At 43.7% G+C, this 23,279-nt stretch overlaps 1 protein-coding gene across 5 annotated transcripts in view; it reads left to right on the top strand.

Annotated features, from left to right (window-relative positions):
* The first annotated feature begins 21,103 nt into the window (after positions 1-21,103).
* ATL2 (atlastin GTPase 2) overlaps positions 21,104-23,279 on the top strand; it is a 60,362-nt gene continuing 58,186 nt past the window's right edge. For 3 of the 5 annotated variants that reach the window (XM_023251943.2, XM_023251946.2, XM_023251945.2), the window contains exon 1: positions 21,104-21,253. In XM_023251943.2, the coding sequence (XP_023107711.1) occupies positions 21,136-21,253 (118 nt within the window). In that variant the 5' untranslated portion in view covers positions 21,104-21,135. Of the gene's footprint in view, positions 21,254-21,575; positions 21,799-23,279 lie in introns of those variants that run through there. The other 2 variants (XM_045054683.1, XM_045054682.1) reach the window with 2 other exon arrangements.

A 23,279-nucleotide genomic window follows, 5' to 3' on the forward strand; every position in this document is an offset into this window, starting at 1 on the left:
CCCCAATTTGTTATAACTTAATAAATGTATTTGCAGAATGGTACCTAAGAAACCCGAGATTGGGTAAAGATTAGATCAATTTTGTTTCACAATTATATTCTTACGTTCTCTAATTCCTTCATATATATAGGTTCAGCCTACCCAACAAGATGGCAAGTCTCCTGACGTCAAGGGCTTTGTCATAAAGTTCTTTCACATTTGTTATAGCCCTTAGCACAATGCTGGGCACAGAGTAGTTCTGGTTGAATTGGGCTAAACTAAATAATGGAGGCAAACCCACTACAGTCTATGGAATATCTCTCTGTTCACAGATCCTTGCCAAATCGCTGTTTTCAGGCACTTCGTAGGGTGATGCAAGGATCCGAGAGGAATTCTAGAAGATGTCCAATTCCTTGATGTTCTACCAGGACCTACATTCCAGGCACTAAAATTCTTTAGGTAGAATGAGCCCTTCTATTTTCAACAGGATTTTCCTGAGGCATGTTCCTTAGGCCACTAGAAAGTAGAACAGACAGAGACTGTCTTACCCTGAGTTATCAGGAGGAAGCTGTGTTTGTGCCCTTCCGTGCTTAAAGGGGTGCTTTGGACTCAAAATGTCTGATCTTATTACACTAGCCTAATTTCCCTATGGCTGCATCCAGTTTGATAGAAATTTCTCCAAAGGCCACAGTAATCTCTGTGAAACTCAGTTCCCTGTTTGGCTGATTTTTTTTTTTTATCTGTCCTAATTTTTAAGTACTATTTCTGTCATCTCATCAGCTAAAGGATCTGTACTCAATTGCCCATTTCAACATGCAGCCTTGTATCATGCTATGCACATTTTTGTTCATATTGAATATCAGCTATTTCTGGACTGAGATCCTGAGACTTTAAGTTAGTACATTTGAACAGTTCTGATTTCGTTTGGAAGCAGGCACTCGCTGAAAATAATTGGTAAGGATATTCCTCCACTCCCATCCCTGGCCTTTCAGTTTTGGACTCTGACTGTCAGCAAGGAAGATAGGTTTAAATGGATGTGGTCATTAAGTGAGCGTTAAAGAAAGAAAGAAATGGCCCTCAAGAAACATGTATAGAATGCTGACAAAACAGAGCCAGTTTCCAGACTCCATTTGGGCCACCTACTGTCAGACCTATCCAAGTAAGAGCGTGTGTGTGTGTGTGTGTGTGTGTGTGTGTGTGTGTGGTGGGGCGGGTGGGGGGGGGATGGTATAAGAAACGAGAAATCCCTGAAAAGAATATTGTGGTAAGATCCCAAAAGCATATCAGTTAGTAATTGTATACAGTCACTAATGGGAACAGCCTTGTTCTACGAGCTAAAATCATGATCGTTAGGTAATCAGATCTAGTGCTCTGGGGCCTCCCCCGACACGGTGATTGTTGTAGACTAGATCAGGACATAATAGCATGTTTGATTCTTTCCTCCTTCTCTCCTATCAGGGCTGGCCAGTCGCCCAAGATTTGCGGGGAGAGGGAGGAGGGCTGTGAGTTTCAGAATGGTTTTTCCTCGGGGATGGGCCTCATGTCTCAGCCTTCCTAGGAGATCATATGTCTCCTGTTATGTGTTATGCACATGTATGTCTCTCCCTCCATATGTGCATTTGTTCTTCAATCTCAGGCTGAACTGGCTATGACTTTTGGGTTTATCAAATTCAGGTGCATCAGGCAACCCCATGCATAGTTTTGATCAGGTGGTCAGGGGCCATGAGCTCAGTTGTTTGGGTTGGATCAAGCAGGCAGCGTGAATATGAAATGGAGTCTGCAACAAGCTGGAGAATCTACTTCCCTTCCCAAGGAGGGTCATAGCTTCAGACAATGGTTATCATGTGATCCCATGATCAGACCTTTTGATTTTTTGAGAAAATCCAGAAATCCAGATTTTTAAAAATGTAATTTCCTGATTTTAAAGGTTTGTAATTAATTAACATTAAAAAAAAATCACTTTACAGGCTAACGATGTAAGGATAAAATAAGACAAATCTGTAGGTCTCATTTGGCTCCCAACCCTAGGCCTCCAGGTTAAATTGATTTTCTACAGAGAAAAATCCAACTTATTCAAGGTACTCTAAGTTATGGGAGACTATATCATAAGGATATGTGACAGTAAGATAAACCGGATTTTCAACTATGCATTAAGGCCTCATAGAAACCCAGGACCTCTATTAAACAGCCCAGGTCAAGGAATGAACAAGAACAACATTTGACTGATTGGTACTTACTGAGAATTGGAAGGTCCTTTATCACCATCAATGGTGTAACTTATGCTTCTTCTTCTTTTTTTTAAATGTCAATTTATTTTGGGGAGGGGTGCAGGGCAGAGAGAGAGGGAGACACAGGCTCCTGGCTCTGAGCTCTCAGCACAGAACCTGATGTGGGGCTCGAACTCACAAACCATGAGATCATGACCTGAGCCAAAGTCTGACACTCGACCGACTGAGCCACCCAGGCGCCCCCTTGATGCTTCTCGGTCGGTGTCAGGTTTCAACATAAGCTGCTTATGGTTCACATTAATTTTTCTGATACTTGTAGAATTCTTGACTGGGTCCCAAGGCTTCCAGTCTGTTCCTAACCTGTTTGCGAAGGCCTTCATTACTTCAGTTATGCCCAACTTTGGGAGTAGAAGGCGGAAGTGTCCTTTTCCTTGTGGCAAGTGGATTGCTGGGGCAGGAGGAGCAGCTGGTAGGTCAGGGTAAATTTGGAAAGCATGTTCTTATCTATGACACCGAATATGGCTGCCTCTCCATCAGCCATTTGTCCCTTCTTCCTTACTAACACTATCTCAACTTTGTTCAGGTATCGGGCAACTTATGTGCTTCAGGGAAAGATGATTTCAGCCCAAAGCAGGGTGGATCTTGACTAGATGGAACCAATCATGGCAAGGCCATTTTCCTTGTCAAAGATTAGTGTAGGAATTGGCATGGGTAGTAATTTTGAGCAGTGGGATTGCAAGAAAGTTTAAAGGAAACTTAAATGAAAATTTGAAAAACTAAATTAAAACTTAGAATGCCTTCTGAAGTAAAGAGTTTCAAGGCAGGAAATGGACCCTCTTTTATTCACACGGCTGCATCTCTATGGAGCTCTGTGTTGCACTTACAACTCTGGCAGCCAGTTTGCAACTATGGAGGATAAATGTGTGGACAAAAGTCAACCTTTTGGTTGGAGGAAGGAAGAGCAGAGGAAGGTAGACGTAGAAAATTGGAAAACAAAATGCAACCGGATGTCTTAATGATGTCGTTGAACAGTGACAGAGATTACCAACTCTGAAACCGCTCTACCTTTGAACTTAACTATTACATGAGATGCTACATTCTCGTTTTTGTTGTGGATGTTCCTGGTTGGGTTTCCTATTATTTTCACCTTAAAGCATCCTAATGGATTATCAATTATTATTCCGCTTGGAGTAATAAAATAGACTAGCTTTCGCTTCAAAATTAGATTGTATCCTCAAAAAAGCATTTCCTAGAAGCAACCTGTGAGTTTTAGCGTTGCTGTTTTAGCTCCTAGAAGAAGCCTCTGCAGTTACAACAGTCCATGTTGGAGGAATCTGCTAGACTTGCAGATGTGATCGGAGGTCTCAGTGGCAGGAGAGAAGAGCTATTTTGGAAACACATGGTGGACTAGTAGTTTGTGCCCAATACCTATCCTTACTATACTACCTGGGGAGTAAGGCAGTCTTAGATTTAAAACACTCATACTCATTGAACTGCAAATGATGTACATTTCAAAGGATCCACTGAACTCACGAAGTTGCCTTTGTGTTGTGATCACTATCAAGGAGCCCAGTGTAGACCCCCTGGGGCGCAGTCTACCAGATCCCTCCCCCCAGCCCCCCCCCCCCCCCAGATCCTGCACTTATCTCTGGGTGTTTCCCCAGCAGCACGTCCCAAGTCTCTCCTCTATTGCATTACTTGATGCTTTGTCCTTTATGTTCCCTTCCCACTTTTGTTGTCTGTATGCTTCTCCCCTTCCCTGCCACCCAAGAGGGGATAGGTGGCCATATTGCTTTAGCGGGTGCTGGGGAAGATAGAATAGAAACCAGGATCATCTTATTCTTCGTTTCCTTGCTGTGGGGTTTGGGAATACCCTCATTTATTGAGCAGATGCAGATTCCCTGGAATCATGTGATTCTAATACATTCCATTTATTCTCTTTATTTGGGGTTCCTGAATTTATTTTTTAATTTTTGAGAGAGAGAGAGAGAGAGAGAGAGAGAGAGAGAGAGCAGGATGGAGAATCTGAAGAGAGCTCTGTGCTGAGAGCAGAGAGCCTGTTGCAGGGCTTAAACTCACAAACCGTGAGATCATGACCTGAGCCGGATGCTTAATGGCCTGAGCCACCCAGGCGCCCCAGGGTTCATGAATTTTTGTTGCTGAATTTCTCTTTCCTCCTTCCTGGTTCTCAAAGGGCACTTCTTTGCTTCTCAGCCTTTTCTTACCTTCCTAAATTGAATTTCCTCTTAACTTCCTCTTCTTATTCTTGACTGTTCACAACTAGCTCCTTTATCCCCAAATATCTCTTTTCCTGTTCTGTTTTGTTTTGTTTTTTCCACCAGAGACCTGTTATTTTCCTTCCAACCCTCCTGGAGCGTCTATGTGTGCACCAGGAATTTCGGCGGTGTCCCAGAGCTCTCCTGTCTTAATTTTGGGAAGTTACCACATATCAGTCTTCTGCCCATAATGTTTAACGTCCTTCCAGAGCGGCTACCGGCACCTCCCTTCTCACATAGGCATTACGAAAGATGTTAAAGTTGCTCTGCAAACAGTTTTCTTCGTTAAAATATTAGGCTGAAAGATTTTGTGTGTTTTTTTTATGCAACTGCAACCTTTTTTTTTTTTTTTAATGTTCATTTATTTTTGAGGGAGAGAATGCATGCAAGCAGCGGAGGGGCAGAGAGAGAGAGAGAGAGAGAGAGAGAGAGAGAGAGAGAATCCCAAACAGGCTCTGCACTGTCGGAGCCTGACGCGGGGCTCTATCTCACAAACCATGAGATCGTGACTTGAGCTGAAATCAAGAGTGGGATGCTCTACAACTTTTATGGTGAGAAGTAACCGCTTATCTTGTCAATAACAAGTGCCCTACCTATAGTCCTGATCAACTTCCCCTAGTGTTTCTTCAGTGCATTTGACAAATCCTATCACTCGCCATCATTCAGGAAGAAATAAAAGAAAACATGAATGTGAGTGAGGACAGAGTTCCAATTTGGGACAGAGGGTGTTGTTGGTCTTGACCTTCAGATTTAAATATACTCATGACTAAAATCTAAAAATGCTGTTTTCCAGATGGACATGCACATTTTTGGTTCTACATACTTAAAATAAAAACAGGAAGAAAATATTTAACCCATGCTGAAATTCTTAAGTATTTTTAACATCTGTTACAGGGCAATTTTGCCTTATTGCACTAGAGCCAGAATACAGCTGGCGAGGACAATGTTTCTCCTTCAAGTCCCTTTCGGCTTTGCCCCCACTTTCATCACGAGCGCGCGCATTGTTTTGTGCTGGGTGGGTCAAATATCCAGCGCTCTTGCAGAGAGGACAAGTAGGATTAATGAGGAGTCACAACATCTGGAAGGTGCTGCAGACCCTTGGTTAGAGGGGAGAGGCCAGAATCCGAGGAACTGGCTTCCTGAGACTTCGAGGCACCCCCAGCAAGAGGTGAGAGGAAGAAACCGCAAAGTCTTTTGAGAATCTTTAGGCACAAGCAGAACTGTTTGGAACAAAGCGTGGCGGGGCTGGTTGGAGCTTGATCTCCCCGCCTCTGCATGGAATCTTCTCAGCTGTGGTGCCCAGTGGACCAGAGGCTCCAGGAGCATCAGCAGTCTGCATGTTTGCAGCGATCCTAGCTCACGCCATGGGCCCTGTCAGCACCAGCAAGGATGTGGCTTTGTCCTTAAGAGTTCTGAGGGAGGTGGAGGCTGAGGGTGGGGTGCTGGAGGAGATGGCATGGGTGGGCAAACAGGTGCGCCGAGCACGGATACTTGCTCAAGGGGGGACGGACCAACCAGTCTGTAAGTGATAGTAGCAGGTTGCCTCCCCTCCCCTTTCAGTTTTATGGCAACGAAGGTACATGAAGTTTAAATACATTTTCAGGTGATCCTGTCACAAAGTCAGAATTGCAAGCCAGAGCCCTTACTGCTTCAGTTTCTGGGTTATCCATAGCAAGTGTGGTTATTTCTAAGGATGAATTTCCATGGATTAAAATACGTAACACACATTGTGCTGGGAGTGAGCCTACCTTTAAGATGCTCCAGAGGCTTCTAGAATGGAGCAGAGAATGGGTGTGGGATTTGGATGTACTTGGCCTCTGGCAGGGTGGCCTAGTGTAGTATCCACAGATATCCTGCCCCTCCCCAGCTCGCGGGCTCTCTCTCTTTCTCTCAAAAACAAATAAACATAAAAAAATAAAACAAAAACAAAACAAATAAAAACGGGGATAGTAATAGTACCTCAGATTTGGAGATATCGTGAAGCTCAATTGAAAAAAAAGTGATATAAATATATTATCTTATTATGGTATTGAGAATTACCAGACGTATGTAAGAACCTGATAGACGTTGTTAATAAGTCTTACTAGAGGATTCCAGGGATGTTCCCGTGATGTGAAAATCTGACTCTGGTGTCTTAGACTCCATTGTTTCTACTCCCCCCTAGAATAATAGCTTAAGGAACAGGCTTGCAGACAGAGTGGAAAGCTCACTCAGGTGACCGTCTGGCAAGGGGTGGGGGACGTGGACGTGCCTGTGTCCCAGTGCTCTGTGTGGGGTCTTGCTGGGCTCTGCGGTGAGGCGGCTTGGCCAGTCGGGTCACTGGGCACCTTGCACTCATCTTTGACGTTGCAGTCGGTCTGCCTGTGCTTTGTTCTTTGTGTGTCCAGGACCCAATGCACATTTTTGTGGATTCGGGCCACCTTGGTGAGACATGCCTGCCTGAATCACAGCTACAACCTTCACCTGATTCCTGGTTTAGGTTGAACATTCTGTACTCACAGTCATGACCTTTGGTTCCCAACTCAGCTAACTTTATTACTGGTCCTTCATAGTATCTGTGGTGACATCCAGGTCCCATCGCCACCTAACCCCCATGCACCGTTATTTTTAATCTGCTGTGAGTGTTTCTTAAAGGAGCAAGTCCACTCTGTGCCATAGGTCCCTCCTGAGTTCCAGATGAGGGAGGGTGGAAAACCCACCTCTGCTTCCTGTAATCCCTTCAATCTGTTTAACTTCCACTTCCTGGATACAGGCTCTAGAGGAGCAAACTAGGACACATATACCCTTTGTCTCTCTAGTCCTGCGTTCTCCAACTCAAAGGTGAGAGGAACATGTAAAAGAAAAGAAGTAAGAGTCCTACAGTGGCCGGCTCCAACCATATGTGGAGAGTAGAGGGAAAACATTGTTTGAGAAGTACGGAAGAAACCTAGTCTAGGGGGAAAATCCTTCCAATCACGAGATGGGTAAAATCATAAAAAGAAGATTTTGATCCCATCAGTAACGATGAGAAGTGGAATTTCTCTCCTGTCAAGAATCTGCTGCAAAATGCAGCATATGCAATCATAAATGCCACATGCATTTTCAATTCAGAGTATTTGAGACTAGTCACTGAGAAGAAAACTTGATATGCCCTGAAATCTGACACTCCTGCACAAGAGAGACCTGACAGAGATCTACCCAAATTTGACAATAATCTTAAAAATTCACATGACATCAACACTAAAATGTTCAAGGCTGACAGAGATTTTTTAAAACTATCAATAAATAAGAACTTTATGAACTATGCAAGAAGAAAAACTAAATTGTCTTTCCATTTTGTCTTCAGAAAATGATATCCCTAAATTGGTATATTATGAAGAGCCAATCAAAGACTGAATTTTAGAAAAAAAGTATTTTTTATTTTATTTTATTTTTTTAATCTTTATTATTTTTTTAAATTTTTTATGTTTATTTCTGAGACAGAGAGAGACAGAGCATGAGAGGGGGAGGGGCAGAGAGAGGGAGACCCAGAATCGGAAGCAGGTTCCAGGCTCCAAGCTGTCAGAACAGAGCCCGACGCGGGGCTCAAACTCACAAACCGTGAGATCATGACCTGAGCCGAAGTCGGTCACTCAACCGACTGAGCCACCCAGGCACCCCGAAAAGTATTTTTATTTTAGAAAATTTTAGAAAAAAAGTATTGGAAATGTAAGCCATAAAGTTGATAAATTTTAGAAAAAAATTTTAGAAAAAAAGTATTAGAAATGTATGCCATAAAGTTAATTAATAAAAATATTATTTTTCTGTATGTTTGTGGTATGTGTTAGCTTTATAAAATTTGTGATTTCTTTTTTCAATTCTAACATTCTTTTTTTTTTAAATGTTTATTTATTTTTGAGAGAGAGAAAGAGAGACAGAGTGCGAGTAGGGGAGGGACAGAGAAAGAGAGGGAGACACAGAATCCAAAACAGGCTCCAGGCTCTGAGCTGTCAGCACAGAGCCTGATGCAGGGCTCAAACTCACGAACCGTGAGATCACGAGCTGAGCTGAAGTGGGATGCTTAACCGATTGAGCCACCCAGGCACCCCTCTTTTCTCATTCTAAATCAACATTTATGGGGCTTCTGGGTGGCTCAGTCAGTTAAATGTCCGACTCTTGGGTTTTGGTTCAGGTCACCATCTCATGGTTCATGGGATTGAGCCCCACGTGGGGCTCTGTGCCGACAGTGTGGAGCCTACATAGGATTCTCTCTTGCACTCTGTCTCTGCCCCTCCCCCTCTAGTTCTCTCTCTCTGTCTCTCTCTAAATACACTTAAAAAAATTTAAAACATAAATATTTACTTCCACATCTAATTTTGATTCAGAATTTGTTTTCTTAAAGAGGTTCCCCAAATTCGTAGATGCTTCAGGCGCCACAAATCCTGGATCGGCTCCTGATGGGTGCTGCATGGCCAGTAGTCTAACTGACAGTGGCCACCAATGGATATTTGAGCACGCCTATGGGAACATGTCCTGCAAATGAATGCCATTGCACACTTGTATTCCTGTCAAATAAAACAAGACAACGACAACAAAAAATTAAAACCCACTCTTCTAGACAGCAGAAGCAAGCAAGTAATTTTACCAAAGAGTGGTTACCATGACCCTGAATTCAGTGTTTACTGTTGTTACATATTTGCTTATTGTTTTGCCGCATATATATGTTTATGCATTGGTATCACACCATGTGCATGCATTCTCGTTATCTATTGTATAACAAATAGCTCCCAAACATAATGCCTTAAAACAACAGTCATTTCATTATGTCTTATGATATCTCACCTTCCTGGAGGACGATCAGGACAAGCTTGAAAGATAAATATTTGCCAGGCCGATCAAGTGCCAGTGGCATTCCTCGCTGACATCTCAGCTCCAGGAAAGAATGGTTATGGGAAATAGAAAGGAGGAGTTCACGTTCTGAGCACTTGTACTTGAAGATAGTTCCCAAGAATATGAGGGAGGGGAGAAGTGACGTGGGGCTTGGGGAGCTGTATGAGGTGAGGTGCAGATCTGTCAAAATATAACGATGAAATTGCTCCGGTGGCAGTGAATCCAAGGATTACATAGGTTACAACAAGGACAATCAATTCTAAGGACGTTGTCAAGGTGGAGTGTTCTGTCTGCTAACTAGCCAGTCAGATTTTGGGAGCTTGGAATTAAGCTTGGGTGTGAGATAGGAAAGGTTTGGCTGCTTTCCAGTTACAAATGAAATATGTTGATTGTTATAAGGCCAATGTAGATAATGTCCTAATCTCAAAAGAAGCTAAAATATGCAACTCCTTCAGGGAGGCCTGGATTTCCCACTGACTTCAAAGGCATTCCTGAAGGCTGGGGGCGATGGTGGTGATGTTAGGTGTGCCCAGATAGGCTGCTTCTGCTTGGGGAGGGTATCATTTCCTGCCCTGTTCTCAGATGAATTGAAAGCACATGGCAGGGTTCCCCCCAAGCCACAAGCACGTTTTCTGTATCATGATGGTTCATTCACTTCCTTGTTATTATTTTTGAAAAGATGTTATAGAATATGATAATAGTTCCTAAGGAGTTCCGGACCGTGTTCTTTTCTCTTGCATGCTGATCTTCATTTAAAAACCGGGCTCTTTCTGCTCTCCCAAATATCCTCAAGCAAGTCTAGTTCAAAGATTTGGATTTTTGTGGCTCCTATTATTCGACTATTTTAAGGACTACAAGATACCTATGAATTCTGTAGAAGTTGGTCGTTCAAGTAGATGGCCCTGTTGCATTTAGGAGCGTGCTTCTCAGAGTGCTCGGGGACGCCCTTGTCCTGGACTTTGAGTGACGTCTGCCTCCACTCCAGCAACCTGAAACAGTTTCCTGGACATCCAGAAGCTGCTTCTAGCTACTTAGTGGTCTGTACAAATGGCTTCTGATTATAGAGTTTTCAGCTCCTAGCCTTTAGACCGGTGTGTAATCTGGAGATACATGGTTAAGAACACAGGCCCTGGAGGCAAACAGAACTGCATTTGAACTTCAGCTCTTCCATTTGCAAGTTATGTGGCCTTGAACAAACTATGTGACCTTTTGAAACCCCAGTTTCTTTTTCTGTAAAAGGCTGGTGATGCCAATAATACTTGCCTCATCAAGGTGTTTTGTAGATTAAGTGAAATTCTGAATAGGTACTATTATTATTAATTGTGTCCTTGCTTTTCAGTCTCTTCCTAGACTCAAAAGAGCTGCTTCGTTGGAGCAATAATCATGATGGCTACCATTTATTACCGTGTGCCAGCCACTGGGCTAAATACTTGATCTACGTTATCTGTAATCATGGCAAAAATGCTAAGAAGAAACCATTACTTTACAGCAGAGGATACTGAGGGTCAGAAAGGTTAACTAACCTTCTCAAGGTTATAAACCCAACCTGCAGAGCTGGGGTCTGAACTCCAAAGTTGGTGTTCTTTTCACTAAGCCACACTGATGCTAACGTATCCCAGTTCAAGTCGTTCTCTCTCGGGATCGATATGGGTTGCGGAGGTCATTGTTTCCCTCTTGCTCTGGAGAAAAAATGGACAGCTACTATTAAGCAGCAAGCCCAGGGGAAACCCAATTGCCCACAGTGTTCCATATGGAGCCATTGCCTTTCAAGATGCAGACACATACAAGACAAACACGGTTCTGTTGGAGAAGCATGCACTCATGTCCAGGCTTCTGCAAGTATTAGCCTCAAGGAAGCTTTAATGTTCTTGGTTTGCTCTCCCTTTTTCCTTTTTCTTCTTTTAAGTTTACTTATTTATTTAAGGGAGAGAGAGAGAGCGGGGGGGGGGGGGGGCGGGGGGGCTAGGGAGAGAGGGTGAGAGAATCCCAGCAGGCTCCATGCTATCAGTGCAAAGCCCATTGCAGGCTCGAACCCACAAACCATGAGATCATGACCTGGGCCAAAATTAAGATCATGATCATACCTTAACCGACTGAGCCACCCAGGCACCCCTTGGTTTGATCTCCCTTGTAGAATATAACCAAACGACCCTGGCTCATCAGCTTTGAATCTAAGTAAAATCTCCCTGCCAATCAGTAACCCTGAGTCCCTATTCTTATCTACATCCACTCTGGTTTCCCTCTTCTGCTGCAAAACATTTCCTCTCTGGCCTCTCCCTCAAAATGTTTAATCCCAAAGAAATCCTCGGGTGGCCACAGTCCCGTGCAACTTCTGGCATTAATCAGTGGCCACTACCGCTGAGCCTGTGGAGTCCACCAAGGGATGGCAGTGATTGGGTCAAGCTCAGTGGTTCCTAGTGCTCCCGACGCTGCCAGACCCCAGGCCAGTCCCCCAACCTTGTTCTTCTGTTTGTCAGCCGGGCCCTGAAGCAACTCTGTGTGCAGAACTCTACGTGGTCGCGGGGAAACGGCTCATTCATCTTCTGTCAGAGAGTCTTGCGCGAGAAAGAGAACATCTTCGCATGAAGGATCAGCAGCTCGCAAGCATGGCGTAGCTTAAATTACACTTCTAGGAGACACAATGCTGATAACAAGGTCTATCTGTAGATGCAGGGTGCTCCTAACGCAGACAACTTTTTCACTCTCAGAGAGTTAGTCGTCTCGTGTCAGCCTCAGCAATACCCAACACCTGTTCTATTGCAGCCACTATTTTATCTTTGTTTACCTGTTCCCCGACACGAACCCTGCCCCATCCATCTGACGCCCCCTAAACCAAGGGGAGAGTTTCGGCCACTGGATATCCAAATCTCTACTTCTTACTGGGAGGAACCGTCCTTCCACCTTCCACTGTTTCCATGAAGGTGAAAAAGATCATAAGGTCAGTTTCCGTCAGTTCTCATACTCTCGGTACCTTGTGTTTTCCTTCCATAGAAAACTCAGCCAGAATCCCTGAGATAGGAGAGTGGGAGGTTTTCTTTAGGAATCACTGCCTTTTGTCTCTGAGAAGGCTTTTTTCTTTCTTTTTTTTTAAATAAGGATTTGGCCCATCTTGATTCAGGCATAGTAACCACAGACTGGGGGTTGGGGGGGGGGTGGGGGGCAAGATGCACAGAACACCAAAAGGAGAAAAGTATATCGGAGGAAAGGAAAGGGAAACGCATGGGGAACCAGACTGACAGAATTGGATTCCTTAAAACCGAAATGAGGGAAAACCATAACGTCTCTACTACATGACGTTTTGAATCTTCCAAAAGAACACCTACGCACAACAGTAGAGAGTAAAATGACTTCTCAGGTAAACTTACAGGTCAATAAAGACTGCAGTAGCATTTCTGTTGACTATATCAGCTTTAATTTAGCAAATGATCTATGCTGTCCTGCTTATAAACTGTTTATTTCTACGTGTCTTGGCAAATTTTTTAGTGAGTAAATGACAATGTATAAATCTTTGTGGAATGATCCTTTTAGAGCTTTTTTCTTTCTTTGGTCTTTAAAAAAAATATAAGGTCTTGGGCGCTTGGGTGGTTCAGTCAGTTAAGCATCCGACTCTTAATTTTGGCTCAGGTCATGGTCTCACAGTTCGTGAGTTCGAGCCCCACATTGGGCTCCTTTCTGACAGTGCGGAGGCTGCTTGGGATTCTCTCTCCCTCTCTCTTTGCTCCTCCTGTGCACGCGCACGTGTTCTCTCTCGAAATAAACAAATGAACTTAAAAAAATAAAAAAAATACTATATTCTTCAGGCCAATAATAAAGCAGAAAATGCCCTGACAAAACAAGCATCCCAAACTGTATGTCACTCAGATGTTAGGAGGATGCAACTTAGAAGTTGATAAAGATCCTGCCATTGATGTCCAGATGAGGGAAAAGGTTATTATTCTTTGATTGTGGTGGTGGTTCAGGTCCCAGAACGGGACCTAGAACCCTCGGACAACCTTAGTTACTCAAAGAATATTGCCAAGCATGGAAATGCTATTTCCTTCGTTTTATGTGACAACTGGAAGAGACTCCTGATTCAGGTTAAATGTATTTAGATTGAGTCCATGGCTTTTCTGTACATCAGCTTTATTCTTCCTGTTCAACTTTTCAGGGAAATCAAGCAATTTCCAGAGGTCCTGTAAGAAAGGAAAAGGGAGTGAGTAATTATTAAGAGGAGAAGAGGAAACGGGGAAGGAAGTTCTCCAATTCTCCTCAAAAGCATAGTGATGACATATTCACGACTGAACATCTGAATGCACGATTTCATACATAATAGGGGATTATGTACGAAATCAGAATCAGCTGGAAAATCCAGACTGAATGGTTCGAGAATATGCTGAGAGTTTTCCTTCTGTTCTAGGGACATAGAATAAGCTGGGAAGAATATCCCAAGGTATTTTAGCTGTGTTCTGTATAAAAGGAACAAGCTATATATCAGAAATGGAATTTGAGAGATGTTGGGCCATTAGTTACCCTGTTTAAAATTTTTCTATTATTGCTAACTTGTGCAAATATTTTTTTAGATATTTATTTATTTTTGAGAGAGAGAGAGAGTGAGTGGGAGAGGGGCAGAGGTGGGGGTGGGGGAAACAGAGGATCTGAAGCAAGCTCTGTGTTAACAGCAGAGAGCCTGATGTGGAGCTCAAACTCATGAACCACGAGATCATGACCTGAGCCTAAGTTGGACGCTTAAACGGCTGAGCCACCCAGGTGCCCCATGTGCAAATATTTTCTAAGATTTCTTCCGAGAAGGAAGTCATAGACATTAGAATGTCCAACCTAAACACTTTCTCTTGAAATCAAGATCTCTTCTATCCTCTATCACAGAAATTTGTTAGAAGCCCAAATGAGCCACTTGCAAAGTAATTTTTTAAAATATTTTGGGCAATACAGCAGGACTACAGAAGATTTGTAAAATAGAGAATAAATATAATCCCTGTATCATCTTACCAGTTTTTAACATACCTCCTCCCAGTTTTTCTATGTCCATACATGTCTTTACATAGTTGTAATCCACTTTTTTCCTCCTTGACATTATAAAAATTTTCTTCTGCCACTAAGTTGTTAATGGTGATTATTTTTAATAACTGAATAGTGAGACATGAAGTGTAAGTTTTGATCGATCTTTGATCCAATTAAAGAGATATGTTTTGTCCTTTAAAAGAAACAATTAAAAAATTTTTTTACATTTTTAAAATTATAAAACCCAAACAAATCAATTTTGGAAATAATTTTAAAATTACAGAAAAGTTTCGAGAATAATAATAAATATTGACCACCTATAGGTTTGATATCCAGATTCACTATTGCAAATATTTTGCCCCATGTGCTTTATTGTTTCCTTTTTTCCTTTCTGGTTTCTGCTTTCTTCTTCTTCTTTCTTCTTCTTCTTCTTCTTCTTCTTCTTCTTCTTCTTCTTCTTCTCTGTCCCTCTCTCTTTCTCTCTGTCTCTAATATTTTCTAAACCATTTGAGGAGAAATTTTATACATGCTGGCTCTTTAAGATACTCCTGTATGTATTTTATATAAATAAGAAATGCTTTTACATTTTACAATGTAAAGCATTGTAAAATGTAAAAGCATTTTACAATGCTTTTACAAATAAGAATATGCTTTTACAAATTTACTACTGATATGGTACTTTTACCTACCATCTGTATTCCAATTTTTTCAGTTGACTCTATAGTGTCCTTTATAGCATTTCCCCCTCCTGTACAGGATCCAGGCTAGGATCAGATCAATATTTGATGTAGTTGGTTGTTATGCCTTTCAGCCTTCTTTAATCTAGAACATTTCCAGTCCTTCTTTTTCTTTTATGACACTGATGCTTTTGAAGAAAATATCCCCCCCCCCCTTTGAATAGAATGTTTCTTGTTTTAGGTTTGTCTTAGGTTCCCTCATGGTTAGGTTCATGCCAGATTGGCATACTACATAAGCGATGCTGTGTTTTTCTCGGGGCATCACATGTGGAGGCACATGATATCCACTTGCCTCCTCACTGGTGATGCTAAATATTTTTTTCAGTACTCTACACCCAACATGGGGCTTGAACTCATGACCTCGAGATCAAGAGTCACATGCTCTATCAACTGAGCCAGTCAGGCACCGCTGGGGATGTTAATTTTAATCACCTAGTTAAAGTGTTGTCTAATTTCCATTTCTATTTTTCTCTTGCAATTAATAAGCAGATGTGAAGAGAAACTTTAAGACACACAAATATTCGACACTAGATTTGTCAATTTTTCACCCCAAGATTTATTTTTTTTTTTAAATTTTTTTTTCAACATTTATTTATTTTTGGGACAGAGAGAGACAGAGCATGAACGGGGGAGGGGCAGAGAGAGAGGGAGACACAGAATGGGAAACAGGCTCCAGACTCTGAGCCATCAGCCCAGAGCCTGACGCGGGGCTCGAACTCTCGGACCGCGAGATCGTGACCTGGCTGAAGTCGGACGCTTAACCGACTGCGCCACCCAGGCACCCCTTTCACCCCAAGATTTAGTATCCATTGATGATTCTTGTCTGACCCAATCTTTGCTGTCATGGTTGCAAATTGATGAGTCTTTAACTCTAGCACGGTCTCCACATTTACCAGTTGACCCTCAGCATTCTACTGTAGACAAGAGTCTTCCCTTCATCTGTCTGTCTACCTCCTATCTATCTATCTATCTATCTATCATCTATCTATCTATCATCTATTTATCTATCTAATCTGTCATTGGTATAGACTCATAGATTCTTTTCTCTATTTTCTATAATTCATTGTAGTCCTTAATTGTGTTGGTCCTTAAATTGTTTCAAATTTGGCCAGTGGGAGACCCTTCTGTGTCTTTTTGATATGCCCTATCTTTTTTTTTTTCTTTGAGTACCTCCTTATTCTGTCACAAAATGATGCTCATGTATCATCTTGTACCCACCCTGTTCTAGCTCAGAAACCAGTGATTTCTCTATGGACTCCTGCTTCCTTTCAGTAGGGAATCATATTAGAGACCAAGTTTGGGCATTGGGTATGATCATTGCTACTTGGGTGTCTTTGCTTATAGGCATATTCTGTGGATAGGAAAAGGAAATATATGCACGTACATATACATACATAATCTGTACGTATGCATATACGTATATATGCACATTTACACTTACATACACACATGTATGTATTCATTTTTATAAAGCTTCAGTCCATATCAATACCTTCAATGTAGTCTATCCCATAGGATTCACCTTGCTTTCCCCCTTTCATTATTTGTATTACCCTTCTTCCACATTGAGAACCCTGGCTCTCAACAATATCAACACATTTACTCATCTATCATTCAGCTAAAATATGTTTATATATTTACTCGTATCTAAATACACTTATATACTGTAGAAATATATTTATATAGATTGATGATATATATCAATATTATATACATCTATCCTACAATCTATAATACATCTAAAATAGATTCAGAATTGCTTTGCCCATACCTCTACAAAAACAAGCCTACTAAAAAGGCTTCAGGATTTGTTTGCTGTTCTCCCCCTACCCTGACCAAGATTGAGAAATGTTTATAGTCTGATTCTATGTTTGTAAAGTATTTGGATTAGTTGGCTCTTTTTTCCTCTTCAGTGCGGTTATGTTATTCATTTAAATACTTTTATAATCATTTATTTGGTTTGCTTTTAGTTTTAGAGACCCCTTCCCAACTTTAATTTTTTGATCATGTGAAACATGTTTTCAAGAGTCAACACTATATAAAATGGTATAGTGAGAAAAGCATCACTCCATTCTGTATTCCTTCTGCCTTATTCCCCACGCACCCCCCTTTCAAGGAACTATTGTTTTCTGTTTAGCCTTTCGGAGCTTCTTTTTGGACAGATAAGTGGATACACGCACGTTTTCTTATTTCTCCCCGTCACTCGAAAGGTAGCATACTACAGATGCTCTTCTGCAGTTTGATTTATTCATGTAAGAATCTCTTGGGAATTACTCCCTGTCAGTTCATAGAGGTCTTTCTTTTCTCCATTTACAGCAACGAATTATCCCATTATGAGTATTTATCATAGTTTATTTAACTCATCACCTATGCCCGGATAGCTCGTTTCTAATATTTTGCAACTGCAAATAATGCTGCAGTGAATAACCTTGTGCAATTTTTGTGTGTGTGTATTATTGGAGTTGTGCCTTCAGAATTATTGCCCAGAAGTGTGATTGGCAGGTCAAAGTGTAAATACGGATGAAGTTTGTTGGACGATGCCAAATTCCTCTCCATGGGGGCTGTACCATTTTGCATCTTCAGTGAGAAAGCAGTGTGTGAGTGCCCGTTTTCCCCCATGTCCTTGCCAACACGATGTAATCATAAGCTTTTGAATTTTTGCCAAACTGATGGGTGAGAAATGGTGTCTTAATGTTGTTTTGAGTTTCTCTTATTATGAGTGAAACTGAACATTTTCTCGCATGTTTAGGGTCCATTTTTATAATGCCTTTGTCGCAAATTGTCTGTGGACATCTTTTGCTCATTTATTCATCGGATTTAAAGATTTTGAAAGTTGTGTATTTGGAAGACATAGCTTTTAATACAATTTACACTAACGGAAGGCAGAATCCCAAAGTACCTGCTGTGGATAAGCTATGGTTTCTGCCTTCCACGAATTCACAGTGTGTAAAATGAACACTATCACAATGGATATGAGCAGAAACTCTGGACCCAGATTGCCTAGGCTTCTTCAAAGGCCAGTCCTGACACTTAGGCACATTTTAAGCCTCTTGGAACTTTAGTTTTTTCTAACTGTAAGATGAAAATATTCAGAGCATATACCTCTCAGGATTGTTTTAAGGATGAAATGACTTAACACATAAGTACTTTGAAGGGTGGCTGGAACAGTAAACATTTCATAAATGTTAGCTATTTAGCAGTCAAGAAAATGCTCTGAAACCCACTCATCTGAGCCCATAAGAATTTTGTTTTAAATAGTTATAAAAAATGAGGACCTGGAGGTTTTGAAACATTAGGCAAATCAGTGGTAGAACCAGAGTTTTTAAAAAGTAATCTCTAGGGGCGCCTGGGTGGCGCAGTCGGTTAAGCGTCCGACTTCAGCCAGGTCACGATCTCGCGGTCCGTGAGTTCGAGCCCCGCATCAGGCTCTGGGCTGATGGCTCAGAGCCTGGAGCCTGTTTCTGATTCTGTGTCTCCCTCTCTCTCTGCCCCTTCCCCGTTCATGCTCTGTCTCTCTCTGTCCCAAAAATAAACGTTGAAAAAAAAAAAAAAAGTAATCTCTACACCCAGCGTAGGGCTTGAAGTCAAGATATTGAGATCAAGAGTCATATGTTCCACCACGGAGCCAGTCAGGCACCCCTGAATAAGACAGATCTTTGAGCCCCTGGAGCTCACTTTCTTATACTGGAGGGGTCTGTGTGGGCTGTAGGAAGGAAAAAAAAAAAAAAACAACCAAAAACCTAAGTAAACTAATTTTGTCTGTCTTGTTCATTACTCGTCATTCAGCACACACAACAGTGTTAGAACTCATTTGTTAAATGAAAACAATGAGGAATAAATGACTGAGTAGTGAAAAACGCAGCTCGATACGTAGTTAGGCCCAAATCATGAAAGTCCTTGCCAACTATTCTGAAGAGTTTGGACTTTATCCTGAGCAGAGAAATCATATCACTGAACTTGCATGGAAGAAAACTTAAGCCAGTGGCTGCGTGGAGGACCCACAGCAGAAGGGCCCCCAGCAACAAGCCACCTCGGTGTAGTGGGAAAGAAATGATGAGTGTGGAATCAAGAGGGAGTCTGAGGGGATGGAGAGGAGAACTGGACAGAGATTTAGAAGTCAAGGGGCGCCTGGGTGGCGCAGTCGGTTAAGCGTCCGACTTCAGCCAGGTCACGATCTCGCGCTCCGTGAGTTCAAGCCCCGCGTCGGGCTCTGGGCTGATGGCTCAGAGCCTGGAGCCTGTTTCCGATTCTGTGTCTCCCTCTCTCTCTGCCCCTCCCCCGTTCATGCTCTGTCTCTCTCTGTCCTAAAAATAAATAAATGTTGAAAAAAAAATTAAAAAAAAAAAAGAAGTCAAGACTGACTTTACACACGCTTGGTGTAGAAGGGAGGGTGGGGGAGGGACAAGTCTGCAGTAACACTGAGGTTTCACTGTGATGAGAAACTGAAGAGGGATAGCTGACTGGGGAAAACAAAGAATGGATTTTCCAACACACACAGATATGAGGCGACCGTGGGACAATGCTCAGTCTCTTGACTGTACTTGCATTTAGCTTCTCGACACTCCTTGAAGTCGGGAGCTGTGTGGGCCTGTTCGGGGCACTGTAGTAGCATTCTATGACATTAATATAGTGTCTGACCGTGGAAAGGATACCAGTTAGGTCGATTGACTAGGAGGAGTGCAGCCTTAACTCCCTGGGGGTTCCTGATGGGGGTGCACCCAGTAGTAAGTTCACTGCTGACTCTAACGGAAAGTTTATTCTTTGACTGCAAAAATACTCACTTTTGCATCTTTTTTCATGCCCAAGATGATACCTTGCAGAAAGCAGATTGTTGGCAATACTAGTTAGATGCCGCATAGGGAGATTATGAAAGGAAATCCATCATCAGGCCAGGCTTATGGCTTGAGCTTAGGCTGCCCCAGGGGTACTGAACCAGGATGCAGGGAGTTAGGAAGTCCAGGAGGAGCTTCAAGTCCCTTTCCATAAAGACAGAAAACAGATGAATAAACAGACAACCCAATGAAAACTCCTCTAGAATGGCACCCTGAGGCTTTCATGACACCAGTGCTTTCCAAGAGATTGTGCAGGAGGTAAGGCCGTGATATTTAGACTTTTGAGAAGACGTGGACAAGACAGCAATTCAGATACCTGGACGCCTGTCTTTACCAAGGAAAAGGAGTTTTTAATGCATTGGTGATGTAGTAGAAATCCAAAAGAAGAGAGACTGTGTTTCACAGAAGCTTCCACGGACTGGTGTTTATTTTAAAAAGTGACCTGCACTTTCTGCAGGATATCACTGGATCCTCACAAGAAGGTTTCATCATAGTTAGGAAAGGACCTACTACAATTCATTTTCTGATGACAGTGCTTTCTGGCTTGTCCCTGCAAGGTACTAGGGGCAGGAAAAGGTATGCAGTCAAGAAGATAGGGGTGAGGGTCTCATAAGCAGATGGGAGCTATTGCAAATAAACCATAGGATGGTCTCTGGAGGGGAAGCAACATTAGGGACTTGGGCGAGGAAAGATCAAGAGGAAAAGCAGGACAGAGCAATAGCTTAGGAGGAAGGCAGGTAGGGTGGTATCCCCCACAGAAGGTGGCGGATAAAAAAGAGAAAGGCGTGCGAGAGCAACCGCACGTGCAGGGCACGAGTTAAGGATTATGAAGAAGAGCTGTAAAAAGAATTGGGTTACTGAACTGGGAAGGAGGGACTTGGTTCTCTGGAGATCCCTTCTGCGTTCACACAGACCAGCCCAGCGCTAAGGGGGTGTGGTACTGAGCTCGCAGCCGTGCGGATGCCAGGTGACCGCGGTGGGGGCGCCGCCCAATCCCATCCAGTAGCGGGAGGCCAGGAAAGCCTAGGGACAGGCTGACAGTCGGGCAGGGAGGCTGGCAGGGCGGAGGCGGAGCGAAGGCGCCGATGGGCGGGACGGGGGAGGGCGTGGGGAGGACAAGGAGGCGCTGGCTACTGGCGGCGCTAGGACCCGCCAGCGTCCCGCCGGCTCCCGGGAGGTTGATAAAGCGGCGGCGGCGTTTGACGTCAGTGGGGAGTTAATTTTAAATCGGTACAAGATGGCGGAGGGGGACGAGGCAGCGCGGAGGCAGCAGCCGCACCAGGGGCTGCGGCGCCGGCGGCGGACCAGCGACCCAAACACCGGGGTTAACCACGTCTCGTCCACGACCTTCCTAGGTACGCGCCGGCGGGGCGGAGGCCGCAGGGTCCCGGTGGGGAGAGGGCGCGGGCCGCTCGGACCCGCGGGCACCGGCCGCAGGCGGCGGGGTCGTCGTCCGCGGCTGGCTCAGCTCTCTTCCCGCCGTCGCGTCTGGCGGCCGCGGGGCCTAACCCCCGCCGCGCCCCGAGCTCCCGCGGCGCGCGGCCTGAAAGGGCGGCCCTCGGGCCGCGGCTCCCGCAGCTGTCGGGTGAACGGGCGGCGCGCGCGTCTGCGCCCGGGCGGCCCGGCCCCCTGCCCGCCCGCCCGCCGCGTGGCTGCCGCCGCGTCCGCCCCGACCTGAGGGGGCGGCCTTGAGCCGGGGCCGCAGGCCGGGGGCGCGGGGAAGTCGGCGGCGCAGCGGCTGGGTGCTGGAGAGCTCCGGACGCGGCAGGGCGATCTGTCTGCCGGCGGGCACTCGCTACCCTCTGTCTCAGAAAGGGAGGACGGAGTGGCTAGGGCTTTATGGGCTCCACGGAGGAGGAGGACGCGGAGCGCGTGGGGGGAGCAGACACCTCGCTGCCAGGTCGGAAAGCTCTCCAGACACCCTTCCAGGAGGGAACCGCAGTCCGCAGGCCAGGGCTGTGCCCCGGGGCTCGCGTTCCGGGGCTCCTCGGCCCCCGAACCCACTCCCGCCGGTTGCGCGTGGCTAGGATGCAAGTCCAGATTTAGTTGTTAAACTAGGCTTGTGAGCCGTTTACTAGTCACCCAGACGGTAGTGAGGCCCGATCAGACTGAAAGGTCTGTGGTGTGAAGTCACCTGATCCTTCGCTCCCCGGTTTTGCTGAATGTGAGCTCCTACTGTACGTGTACCAGGAGCGCCCCTGCCCCCTCCAAGACGCATTTGCTTTGGCAGCGGAGTGTTGTGTGTCCCTCTCCTAACACCCCTATTTTTAGGAGTTCAGCATTTGATCTTTTGCTGTGGTGTGAACCGAACGCCTGAAATCCTGATTGAGAATTTTGATAGTACTTAAAGGCATGAAGTTTTTCAAATGCTTATAAACAGTAAAAGCTTACGGTTAGGGAAGTATGGCCGGGGCATAGAGAAGATTTTATAAACTACACTAAACGTGAACTTGTGTTCTTCAGATTCCTCTTTCCACAATCTGATAAAGGTTTAGTGAGATGAGATGTAAAACATTTTGATAAGATGTTATCCATGAAGACACTTCAAGAGAAAAGTTTATGTGAACTATGTATTTCATCATTCATAGTAACCCTTGGACGTGGTGACCATATGTCAGAGGCGATGATAAACTTTAGAGTTTTGATACGGGATAAAGAACAGGAAATAAAGTTTATTTTATTATTGCCTGCCAAAAAAAGCACTTGACAGAACTGTTTACGTAGAAAACCAAAATACAACCAGAGAAGAAGGGTTTTGCTTTAGATCTCTTCTAGTTGGAATTCTCAATTAGTTTTGGAATGCTGATGGATTGATTAATTTAGATCTTTTGGACCCTAGAGGTCTGTAGTGTGTGTGTGTGTGTGTGTGTGTGTGTGTGTGTGTGTGTGTGTGTGTGTGTGTGTGTGTAAGCTCTTGTGCTTTATATATATATATTTTTTAAGGTGACCGTTTTAGATGTAGTTTCAGAGTGTTTTATGTACTTGCCTTATTAGGAGAAGCATAACTTTATGACTTAGTCATGGTGATGAACATTGTTTTTATTTTGTGGTACATTGGAAAGAGATGTGATTCTTAAGAGTTGATAAATAGGGCTCACTATTTATTAAATGTTCTGTCTGCTACTCAGAGGTGTTTGTGTGCTTTTTTCCCCCTACTCTGGAGGTAGCCCTTCACTTGGTAACGATACCTATCAAATGACTGCCTAAAACCTGCTAATTTGCTCTGAAGTCTCTCAATACTACATTAAAATCTAAAAAAAAACTTCTTAAGATTTGTGTTTAAAGTCCTTGCAGACAGGCTGTGAATGAGTAGGGACTCATCTATTTTTGACTTTGTAGAAGCAACTCTTTGTCTCCCTCTGCTTTCTGAATAAGTAAAGT

This window comes from Felis catus, chromosome A3, assembly GCF_018350175.1.
Source record: "Felis catus isolate Fca126 chromosome A3, F.catus_Fca126_mat1.0, whole genome shotgun sequence".
NCBI classification, from domain to species: Eukaryota; Metazoa; Chordata; class Mammalia; order Carnivora; family Felidae; genus Felis; species Felis catus.